General features: G+C 40.4%; 1 protein-coding gene across 8 annotated transcripts in view; it reads right to left on the bottom strand.

Moving 5' to 3' along the window:
* ATP2B2 (ATPase plasma membrane Ca2+ transporting 2) overlaps positions 1–13,009 on the bottom strand; it is a gene marked incomplete at both ends in the record, with an annotated part of 146,364 nt that overhangs the window by 93,261 nt on the left and 40,094 nt on the right. For all 8 annotated transcript variants that reach the window (XM_083353874.1, XM_083353881.1, XM_083353880.1 and 5 more), the window contains one exon: positions 3,151–3,408. In XM_083353874.1, the coding sequence (XP_083210000.1) occupies positions 3,151–3,408 (258 nt within the window). The remainder of the gene's footprint in view (positions 1–3,150; positions 3,409–13,009) is intronic.

Raw genomic sequence — 13,009 nt, forward strand, 5'->3', positions numbered from 1 at the left:
CCTGCAAGGGATGCCTTGCAGCTCGACCTGAAGTTGGAAATTGGGCTTGACAGGGCAGCGAGCTCCCGTGCGGCAAACGCTCCAGTGGCTGGACCAAAACCCTACGCTACACTGCCCCGGGACCCTGGTACCTCTCCTGATCAGAATGTCCAATTGGTGGTCCTTCTGTCAACCTCTACAGACTGAAGCAATGTGGCCAGTCTTCCTGCAGTCCATGCATTGGTGGCGGCCGCCACAACCCGGACACTGAGAGAAGGGAATTGCCTTGTATGTATTCACTTGTTTTTGGTTGTTGCGTCATTGTTGGTCTTTGTGTCGTTGAAGCTTGTCCACTTCGTGGTTGCTGTCAATGTCTTCTGTGAGTTGTGGTGGATGGCCTCCTCAGGCTGAGTGCTTTTGGCAGGCCTCATGGCTTTCACGGCCCCAACAGCGGCTTCATCTGCCATGATCTCTTTCAAGGCTTCCTGGAGCAAGAGAGCCTCTTTGGCAAAGAGTTTCTGCTGCAGCTCTCTGCTCTGAAGTCCACAGATGAGTTGGTCTCAAAGCCTTTCTTCTAAATCGGTGAATTGCACAGATGTGAAGCTTGTCTCAATGCCGTGATGAATTCTGTGGCTGTTTCACCCAGCTGCTGAACTCTCTATTCGAATGCGTACCTCCAAGCTATTACCAAAACCTTGGGCTGGAAATGGTCGCCAAGCCATTTCTTCAGGTCTGTGAACGTTACGGACTCCAGCTGTGCCAGTGCGACCAAATTCTCTGCGATATTGATGTTGCAGGGCTGCAGACACACAGGAGCATTGCGGCCTTCAGGCCGTCTTCAACGACTTGGTTAGTGCAGAGGTAGTTTTCGACCCTCGAGATGTACGACGACCATCTCTCTGGGCAAGTGACATCAAATTCTTCCAGCTTTCCAACCTTCACCATCTCGGGAAGTCTTCTTCGCTGGGGCTCATCTTCTTCCTTGTCCTGCTCCTTCGTAGGCCCAGGGACTGGTCCTCAGGGATGGTGGTCACTAGCATGGCTGTGCTAAGCTGACTGAGGGGGGGGGGGAAATGCGTTCCCTGCCTGGTGCCTTGGCTGGCCTCACTCCCTAGTGACTTTCAGCTCTTCTGAAGGAGCAGGATCCCTCCTTCGTCGCCAGTGTTGTGTGCTGGGTTCTTTGCAGCAAGCAGGAGATGAGGCAAGAGAGTTCAGGCAGGAACATACTTTATTGAATGCAGGAACTGAACTGTTAACCAAGGTTTCTACGCAGCTATTTATACTCTGGCCACTAGGCGGCGGCCAATAGGTTTGAAAAAACCTATTGCTGCCCTAGAGCCAACCAATGGTGGTCCTGGAGACGGCTTGTCTGAGGAGCCAGCGACTGTTACCCAACTCTCTGCTTAAGCAATCTCACAGCATTCAAAACCCACGTGGTAAAGTTCAAGCAAATCAGGCCCAATACATTACACCATGTATAAACTTTATGACAATTCTAAAATAAATGTTTTTTGCAGCCATTACTCTAAAGAGAATACAAGCCAAGCAGGAATGAGAAAAGAGTGTTTTTGCCCCCATTGTTTAATTATATATTAACTTTCTTTTGGCCAAAATAACAAAATTACCACATCAGCATCTGAAATTAGCCAATATTCCAGTCCTACTGTGTACAGAAAATGTAGTCACAAACTTCAATTGGACTTAAGCAAACCCTGAGTACCTTAGCCAATTACTGTTCTGTGGAAGCACTAGAAATCAACTATTCCAAAACTAAGATCCCAATTTTTGCAAAGCCACATGGAGTGCATACAAGGAGGTTAAAAAGCCAGATTATACAGCAGGGAAATTTTTCAAAAGCTCAGGCATGGTGTTCCATTGTTTTACTAAATGCAGTGCACATAAAAATTATGTTATCCAAAATGCACAAAAAGCAGCATATCCAAGCACTACTAAAGCTTTATTAACCCAAAGGACAACTACAATTATTGTTTGGTGCACAGTTGGGTCCTTACTGTTCTTTTGCTCTACTAAAAGAGTTTAATCCAAATTTCTAAAGATTATATTCTAAATGGCCCCAATGTCCCTAATGTAGTATTTAAAAATGAGAAAGATTTCACCAAAGTTGAAACACGCACATAGATTTGCATTATTTCATATTGTTCTTTTTAGAATGTCTGAGTTCTTTCCTTATTGAGAACAATTCTAAATTAATATGAAACAGGACAATTCTGCAAAAAAATTATCATCTCTATAGATAGAGATAAAGATGTATAGATACATATAACTTTTGTAAACTAAACCTGATATTTCAAATTATAAATTGATAAAGGCAGAGATAGAAATATCTAGATATACCTTTTGTAAATTATAACCATTATAATTGCTCCATACGTTTTAGATTGTTTTTCCCAACTTGGCTGCTTGACTTTATCTTTGAAATGTCATCCCAAATTTCCTTAATAAGCAATTAAGGGATTAAAATATCAGGTTGCATTCTCCAGACACAGTACAACTCCACTGACTTTAACAACTGGACCACAGTTGAATTTTGATTCATGTCATGGATGAAAATAATGTTGATTGTGCTCATCTTGCAGGAAGCCAATCCAAATATATAGAAAAGATTAATCATGCCATTCATTTCATTGAGACAGATAGAAACGGTGTTCTTGACATTGGGATGTGCATTATTCTCATCAGAAATATACTCATTTTTTTTCATTAAGGATAGATGCTTACCACAAAATTTAAAGATATGAAGCAATATTGCTCTTTTTTGTCTTGATGAAGGTTCTTCTTTTGCTTTCCTACCTATTCTTTCTCAAATTATCCTTCAGTTGATTTTCATTAGCTGATTTCCCAATAACGCTATTGATACTCAATTACATGGTACCAACTAGTGATTTTACCTATCAACTTAAGCTAGTTCTTTGATTACTAAATATAGTATTATGTTATTCCTCACAGATGAATTTAAATTGTTAATAACACTGTAACATTCTTTTCAAATAACTGATTGTATGTTATATTATTTTTTTCCTGTGTATTTAAGGAATCAGCCTTAATTGTTCAGTTTATTAGCTACTATTTTCTTGCTACTATTTAATATGTTATAAAGAAGTCCTAGGGATTCAGACACAAATTTTCTAGAAAGTATACAAAAAAACATACCATATTTGACTTGTGCAATGTCACCAACTACAAGCTCTGCAACTAGAATCTGAATTACTTGACCACCTCGGACTACAGTAAACTTTTGTTCTTGTTCAATACGACTCTGAAGTCCACGGAACTGCTTCTCTTTGCTCCAGTCATTAAAGGCTGTAACCAGCACCACGCATATAACAGAGAGCAGAATGGCAGCTCCTTCAATCCAACCAGCTTCTGCCTCACCTTCATCTTCACCTCCTCCTGCGGCAGTTGCACATTCTGAACAACAGAAAAAAAACCCGGAGATTATTTAAAAATTATGAAAATCATTGTTTAGAATTTTAATTTTTAATATCACAGCTTCTGATAAAATAGCATCACATATTACGGTTAACAATATGGGATCTAAGTATTTTACAGCAAATAGGAAAGCACAGCTACTTTTCTTCAAATGGGTTATTAAATAATCTAATTGTTAGAAATATCAACTTTCATCAGATACATTTCAATAGGTAACGCAGTAGTATTTGAGAGCCAGTTTGGTGTAGTAGTTAAAGCATCAGTCTAGAAATTAGAAGACTGTGAGTTCTAGTGCCACTTTAGGCAGAAAACCACTTTGGGGTGGGGTGGGAATCATATCATGTATCTTTGAGAGATAAATGTTGATCAACTCAATCAAGTTTGGTTGACGTTATTAAATTTATATACCGCCCTATTCCTGTAGGACTCAGGGCGGTTTACATGGAAAATTAAAAGCATAACATACAAAAATTAAAATCAGTTAAAACAATTAATTCAAGTCCCCAAAATTTAAAACTAAAACCCAATTAAAATTAAACCCCTCAGTCTGGGCCACACAGTATTATAAAACAGTATTTGAATACACCGATATTGGAGAAGGGGGTTTATTTTGAGCACCCTCTGACACTCATATTCAGTCTACGGAGCTTCATAATTTCTGCTGGTCCCATATATATAGAAACCTAACATAATGTTATGGCAATTTACCTTTCAGCTGTTCCACCAGTAGCTAACGTCTCATTTGCAACTAAAGGATTGGGTGGTTTGTGTGGGGAAAACTGCAGACACTAATGGTCCTTTATGTCAAGTTTGAAAATAAGCATGGATGCAGCCATTTTCTCCACTCATTTTCAGTTATACACAGCAATAGACGGAGGGGGATTTTCCAGGTGCTTCGCTATACAAAACAGACTTTTTCCCGTGAGAACCAAGGTCATCGGCTGCTCCCAGGATTGCAGGCTTGGCATTCATGAAAAACCCACCAAGAAGTTATATTGGGGAATATAGTAGCTTGCATAGCTTTGGAGGTTGGATTTTTTTAACTTTGTATTTGGGATTGTTAGGTGCATATTCAGACGTGGTTTCACTTTTGCCATGCCGATACTTTGTATCAATAAACATGTCCTTTGAGGAACTTGCAACCTCAGAATTCTGTTTTATTTGTCTCTTATCTGTCGGAACCTTGACACTTTATATGCTCTGGGGCAAATCAGAAAGCTTTGGCATAGCTCTGTTCTTCAGAAAGACCAGCCCTAAGCTGACTGGTTGCAAAAGCTTGGTGACTTTATATCAGCTGCTCACATATGGACAGGTCTCTTCAATTTTCCTCCTTGTCTGGTGGCAGAGTTAGCCATCTTAAGGGAGTATGGACCTCAGCAAAAAAATAATCAGTGGGGCTAGCTGATAATGAAGAATATTTTTATGTTTTATTGATTTTATGTAACTTCTTTGTTTGATTGTTGTGAGTTCTCCACAGTCATTGAGAGTCACATGTCATACAAGTTTAATTATAATTATTTATATAAAACAATATAAAATTATTAGTTCAAAAATATTTCAAGCATTTATTAGTTTAGAAATGAATAGAACACTTGGATCTTCTATCCTATTTGATAAAAGCATATTTTATATATTAGACATAAATTTTTACAGACAAGGATACAAGTATTTTATTTTAGCAATTTACAGTAGCACAATTCCACAAATACTTTTGAAAAACATTCACCAAGTACTTCTAAATAAAAAAAACAGAAAAATGATATCTGGAATGTACTGAATAATTTTCCAATGCAGTTATAAGCCTCATTATAGAATATCAATGCATTATATAAACTTACTACTCTGTAGTATTTTACCTGTCAAATGACCAATTCAGTTATTATAAATTATGGGATTATATGAGCAAAGATGCTGAGGCATTGCAAGAAACAACAGTGCTCAGTCTTCTGGTTTCCTATTATCGTTAATTAGGGATGTTTGGCCCAAAGATTACAAAGGAAAACATGAAGGAAATAATATTGACCTTTCAACATATTCTAACGCCAACTGAATATTAGTTATCACTGAGAAAAACAGTTAAACCAAGCCATTAAAATTTGAATTCCATAACCTAAAAAAGAATGGGGAAAAATGTGATTGCCCAAATGCTCTTAAATATCATACTTCCATTATTCTAGCTTGACAAAAGAACCCAAAGCACATCCATAAGGAAACACAGAATATCATTGCAGTCGCTCACTTCAAACATACTGGAGATCAATGCAGTTTGTGGGACTGCTGTGATCTCTGAAAAGTAGCAGTAACGGCAACAAAGGTAGACACTCAGTGAAGAGGGAGAACCAAGGTAACACTTCTACTAATTTTCCCTTTCAACACAGATAAGAACTGAATGGAAATCCAGTGCAACGCCCCTCAGCTGGGCTCAAAGAAAGGTCAAAGTAGACTGCTGACCTTCTTATTGGATGTATTCCACAAGAATAGCTATATCATTGTGAAGGCACTACTCCTCCAATTTGCACAGTAATCAGAAACCGAGTACTCAACATTATCATGAGTTGCATAAAGGTAATCCTGGTCTGAGACTTCTGCAGATAAAAGGTTTCCAACTTGAACAAGGAATTCATAGTGCAACGTCAACCAAAGAGCAAGGTCCATTGAATGTTATGGGAAACATTCCAACATATATTGTACATGGGGTTACAGGTAAGAAAATGGGCAGTTATCTGATTGTTTCCTTTCTTCCATAATAAAAACAGAGGGGTCACATTAAGCAGATGATTTCAAGAAGAATATCTGCACCCCTCAACTAGTTAAAAACATAGATAGTAACAGGGAAATGATTAATACTTGTACTTATCATTACCATTAGAACCACTACGTAAAAGAGAATTTCACACTAGAAAGAAATAAGATTTTGTTTGAAAATCTTAATTATTTCAGAATCTACATAATCAACTATATCAGGATGGTCTGTCATATTTATGAATAAAATAACATGGCTTCATCAATGGGTTGGGATAAATGACACTCTTCTATGTTTATTTACAGTATATATCTGACCTTAATATGTTGAGAGTACTGTCAATTGATTGAGTTGATCAACATTTATCTCTCAAAGATACATGATATGATTCCCACCCCACCCCAAAGTTTATATTTATGCTTTTGTTGCAGGAGATTACATTTATGTTTGGCCTACAAGTATTTGCATTAATACCTACAGGAACACCATTTAACAGGCATATGAAGATTCAGCAGAACAAGAAAACATCTGTGTCTTGCACATAATGACTAAGGCTTACTGGGCCATCTGCAAATGGATGGGAGGGTTCATATTATCTACTAAAATAACTAGTACAGTTCTTTTTTCAAAATTGCATTCAGGCATCAATGTGGGAACTGAAAAATACATGGACTAATATTTCATTTGCAATGCATTACAGTATGTTGTAAATTAAATTAATGTTAACAAGCAAATAACATCTATTTCTCAGCTTACAGGACTTCTGAACATTTTCACTAAATAACACTAAATTTCTAACTAAAATATCCATGTGTACAGCGTACTATTCAAAGGTTCTTTATTGGCTGCTAAATGGGCACAGTATAAATAAGTTATCTCTGATCTACCCATTACAATATATTTTCTATCTGTTATGGTTATGTGCACCAAAACTGTTTCAGAATAAGTGCATCATATCTCACATAAGCATTAGCCTAATTCCTTTCTGCCTTTTATAAAGGAGGTTCTTTTTTCATGTTTCCATAGGAACCTGAAAAAAATATGAGAATTAAGTTTAATGAACCAACTCCTTAAAACAGCATTACCTTTTTATCAGGTACTTCTAATTAAGAGCAAAAAAGCTAATAAATGTCTGAACATTTATGATGAATCATTTTTCAAAGCACATTTACGTTGCTTTAAATGTTAAATGCTGCTTACTCCAGTCCCGATTAAAAGAGTTTGAAATTAAGGTTTACCCTTTCCAGTTCCAAATATACTTTTTCAAAAGGCAACTGGACTTTCTTTGCTTTTCCTTGAAGACATTTCGCTTCTCATTCAAGAAACTTCTTCAGTTCTGACTGAATGGTGGGGAATGGGAAGATTTATATTCCTTGCAATCATCTAGTCGTTAAAATTCTTTCTGAGAGTCGTTGACCCCGTTGTGCCCTCAGGGTTACCTGAATAATGCAAATTGGTATGGAACCTTTTGGAACTGCTGAAAGGACTGTGTTTATAACAGTCCTTTCAGCAGCTCAAAAAATGTTCCTCACCCAGTTGCACAGATAAACCTCCACATGGCCTCAGCGACTTTCAGAAAGAATGCTAATGACTAGATGACTGCAAGAAATATAAATATAAATCCTTCCATTCTCCACCATTCAGTCAGAACTGAAGAAGCTTCTTGGATGAGAAGTGAAACATCTTCAGGGAAAAACAAAGAAAGTCCAGTTGCCTCTTGAAAAAGCACATTTGGGACAACCATGACCTGGATGAGTGAGAATCTCCATAGACCTTTCTCCTTTCCATTGCACCTCTTACCTCTTTTCTGCTAATACTGGAAGCTTTAAAATACTGAATTTCAGCTAGCTCTAAATCAAGGGTTAATGAATTTACATGAAGGTATGAATAAACATAATATACATATTGTGCCCTTGTTTCCATTATCTGTACTGATTACAGAAAATCATCAGCTTGAAAAGAAGTTATAGCAAGAAAATGAAAGAAAAATGTATTATTTTATATTGTGAAACATATTTCATACGTATACATATACGTGTATGTATGTGTATATACAGTATGTGTATATACAGTATGTGTATATACAGTATGTATATATATATATATATATATATATATATATATATATATATATATATATATATATATATATATATATGGATCTTTGGTCATTCGGGTTTTTCCCCGCGTAGAACTAAAGGGAGAGGGCATGGATGGGGTAAACATTAAGACAGATAGGAAGAGAAGCATACAGAATATGAGAAGGATTGAATATGACAGAGAAATAGGATGACAGATGGTCAGTGATTGATCAAATGTACATCTCATTTCATATTATACTGTGCCAATCTTGTAGCTGCCCTCGTTTAGATGCATCATTTGATTTTCCCACTTTATTCAGTGTTAACTGTTCTTTCTCTCCCACAATTATCCTATTCAAACAATTCACTTTATAAATTTCACAGAGCATAGAGGAAATCTTTTTTATGTATATAAATCTAGCTAGCTAGCTATTTATTCCCATAGGATATTCATTTAATAAAGTAGGACTTATTTCTGTACAGGGATGCAGAAGACTGCATTATTATATTTGCAAACACAGTTCTTTCAGATTAAACACAAAATATTTAGCCTTCAATCTTGGATCTATTCAGCCCAACTGAATGCAACAGAAGTTACTTCTCAGTAAATATGTTAGCTTACTAAGCATAACTACTTTATTTATTTATTTATTTTCCCATTTTTAGCCATTTTTTGCTAATTTCAATTTGGAATAGGCGAAGTGGAAATATTATTCCTAAAATGCCCAAATTTCAATGGAAAACAATGCAACCATTTTTGGTACCATGTACGTTTCCCAATATAAGCATTCTGAAAATATGCTGTCAAAAACTATCCAAATATTCATGAAGAAATGCTTTAAAATATTTTGAGTGGAATAATTTATTAATGAGTGTGGAAAAGGCACTACAGTTCTAATACTAAATGTTATTTTTTTCCACATTTCCCAGAACATGAACTGTCACACTTGTAAAATATTTTCTCATAGAAAAGAGACACCATGCTTTATCATGAGAGCAAAAATGTTCAGATTGATGGAACCCAACCAAAACATTTTCATAACATGTATTCAAAACTTTCTTACTTTATAATAGGAGACCAGTACATTTGCAAATCCAGGGTCCTGCAATATACCGGACTGTCGCTGTTAACAAATGACTTGTCTTTTTTCAGGTTCAATAATAAAACTTCCCTAAACTTAACCATAACTTCTAACATTTTAATAATTGCAAAAAGTAATAAAATATAAATCTAGTCACCATGCCCATTATTATATATGATGTGGAAAAGGAGGAAAATCCTGAAGGAAATATTTTCTCAATCATCAGCTGAAGCACTCATGTCAGTGGGGGAAACCTATAAAATTTTCCAGTATTTAAAAAAAATCAGGCCAAAATATTTAGTCAAAATCCCACACTGAAACTGATTTTTAAATGAATCTAGCAAGTATAGTACTGTATTTATTTTAGTTTTGCTTATTTCTCTACTCTCGTGTTTTTCTTCCTGGTCCTTCAATAAATAAGTTGACATGGGGTTATCTTAATATACCCATTTTAATACATGGTTGCCTATCTGATATAGCTTTGCATAAAATTTTCCTTTCCACAATACATTTTGTACTACTATAAACAATTTGTATATATGATAATGGATTTTATATAACAATAATATATGTATATATTTATAAACCATGATCGTACATACAATAATATATCAATTAGTAGAACATTTTCAGTAAAATATACAATGCTGTCTTATCAATCTAAAAGGAACACTGCAGATATTTATTTACAAATGTGCTTAATTCTCTTAAACCTCATAACGCTATTCTTTTAGAAAGTCCCAGTAGGGGCTTAGTAGCCAAAATATATGACAATTTATCATTTTTTTATTTATTTATCAAATTTACTAGCATTAAATTAAAATGCATTTGTAGAGATGTGATGTTATCCTTGTAATAAGTGTTCCTCTGAAACTTGGCTTACAAAAACAATGTCACAAATGTTGAGTTATCTTTTCATGGTTAAAACACAGTACAGAACTTGCCAAGCACAACAAAGGCCAGGATGACCTGTTCAGGAAACAATGCCACATTCTTTATGTACCTCAAGACATTGCACCTTTGGATATGAAATACAAACCAAGTGCAGCACAAAGAAACTTGAAAAGATCCTGATCCTTTCCATATCACAGAGCACCACGGCTCTGTGATATGCATTGGTTGCCAGATGTCACATACAAACACAAGGCACTGGTTTTATTCTTCTGTTACGTATATGCTGGAGGGAGGTCCTTATATCTGTTGTGATTCAGGGTCAGCCTGTGGGTTCGGCAGTTGGGTCGGACGACTCAGAGGAGGAGGGGGGTGTTGAAGAGCTTGCTGAGGGGGTTGGAGAGCTTGCTGATGAGAGCCCTCAGCCAGGCCCCTCCCACCTGGTCATGACGCAGACCCAGCTGTGTGAGCCTGACAGCGTGGATGAAGATGACCCACAGCTGGCCCTGTTCAAGGACGCCCGACGCAGGAGGCAGTCAATCAGGAGTAAACAGAGGAAGGCAATGGGGCACCTCGGAAGGAGGCAGAGAGAAGCCACGCCATGAACTGTATAAAAGGGGAATGCGTGGGAGGGCTGGTTTGCTGAAGGCAACCGCTTGAATAGCTCCTGTTTCATGGTTCGTGTCTTGTTTGCTTTTGTATCCATAAATTTGGTAGGCTTAGTTCCAGCCTCTTGCCTTCTTTTAAAAGGGGTTGTCCCTGCCTTTTCTGCAAGGCCGGTAGCAGGCTGGTACAGAACAATATCAGAAGGAGTTGCATAGCTTTGTGGCATATCATAAAACCCTTATTGCTGGGTTTTGTGAACTACTGATTCAGGGCATGGTTTAAAAATTACACCAAAGAACAGCCAATTAGAATTTACAGAGATGTACCCAAGTAATATAAAAGCAGAAATAGAGAGATGCAAAGATGTTGCTTTTGAAATTTGAACTCTGTAGGCAGGTATCTGTGGAAAAGAATTGTAAGGTTTCAGGCCCCCATCCGACGAGCCACCAAAAAGAATGAATCCGGAACGGGAGCTGGTTCTCCTAAGCCACGTTTATTATCCTCACAAACTGTTGCTCGAAGACAGACGAAGTCAGCGTTGATTCTACAGCATAATCAATGCTGTTAAATAGCCGGCAAAGCCGACACCCTCCACCACACCCTTAATTGTTCCACCACACCCACACCCTACTTAACTACCGCCTCCCATGGTTCCCACCCTTTGGCACCCGTCCCACCACCATTGCAGCCGGTAAGCCAACCCCCAGCCCAAACCACCCTCCTTTCCCCCAGAGCTCCGCATACTTTCATCTCCCCCCTCAGCTCTCCAGTCCGCCGTGAGTTGTGTCCTGAGCCCCTCCCCGACCCGCCGGTAGTCTCCACCACCCCCTGAGTCACCCTGGCTCCCGTCCTTGTTCTGCCGCTCGGGCGCTGGGCATCCACCGGCCGCTCCACCGTACGGCCGCTCCCCGGCCTTCTGGTCGGCCCCGGAGGCTGCTAGGCTGCGTCGGCGTCCACGCCCTATTCTCCAGTCCCTGAAGGCCAGTAGGTCGCTCCATGGCCGTACACGGCAGCCGTGCTCCTTCCCGGCTCGTTGGCTGCTTCCGGGAGCCGGCGGGCTGGTCTGCGGCCTCCCCAGCTGACGGGCGGGCCGCCGCTGCACTGTCACCTCGGCCGCTCTTCTTCCTGGTCTGCTAGGACGGCGTGGACGCTGGCGGCCGTTTCCGGAGTGCGGCAGCTCGTCGGGGAGAAGAAGAGGCTGGCGGGAGTCCCTGGAGGCTGGTAGGTCGCTCCGTGGCTTCCCCGGGTGTTGAGCGGACGGTTGCTGGGGTGTGGCGACGGCCGAGCACTGTCCCGGCCCTCCAGGAAACCGCGGGCGCCGGTGGTTGGTTTCGGGGCCTGGCGGGGCACTCCGCGGGCACCGGCGGTAGGTTTCGGGGCCTGGCGGATCGCTCCGCGGCCCCTCTGAATGTCGGGCATGCCAGGCCCGACATGCCGCCCCCCCCTACCAAGGGTCCTCCTGCAGATGTAGAGAACAAGGTCACAGAATCATTCACTCCGCATACACCTCCGTGTCCCCTACCTCCCGGTCTGCTAGGGTGGGTACGGTGGAATGCCCGGACTAAACGTGGAGCATGGACGTCTCCCCGCGACACCTACGTTGCCTCCTCCACCGGGTACCCCTTCCACCGAAGGAGATACTGTATGGCGCCCCTCCGCACCCTGGAGTCCAACACCTCGTGCACCTCGTACTGATCAGCGTGAACCGGCCTGGGACCCCCCTCCCCTGCCGCTGCGGTAGCCGCTGGAGCAGGTTTCAGCAGGCTACTATGGAACACCGGGTGGACCTTACCCAAGAACTTTGGCAACCGCGGTCGCACCGTCACCGGGTTTACCACCTGCACCACCCGGAACGGCCCGAGGTACTTGGGTCCTAGCTTGCGGCACGGGACCTGTAACCGTAAGTACTTGGTGGACAAGTAAACCAGGTCCCCCACCCGCGGTGTAACAAAGGGCTTTCGTTTCTTGTCTACCTGTGCTTTGGTCGCAACGGCGGACCGGTCCAATGCTTCCTTCGCTGCCCCCCAGGTGGCCGTGATTTGTTGCATCCAGTCCTGCGGTGAGCACGGAGACCCCTCCTCCTGGAGGCATTCAGCGAAGGGGACAAATTCGTGACAGGTGACCACCCGATATGGAGAGAAGCCAGTACTGCTATGAACCGCATTATTGTACGCCAC

Source organism: Vipera ursinii (genome assembly GCF_947247035.1).
Source record: "Vipera ursinii genome assembly, chromosome: 2".
Classification (NCBI taxonomy): Eukaryota; Metazoa; Chordata; class Lepidosauria; order Squamata; family Viperidae; genus Vipera; species Vipera ursinii.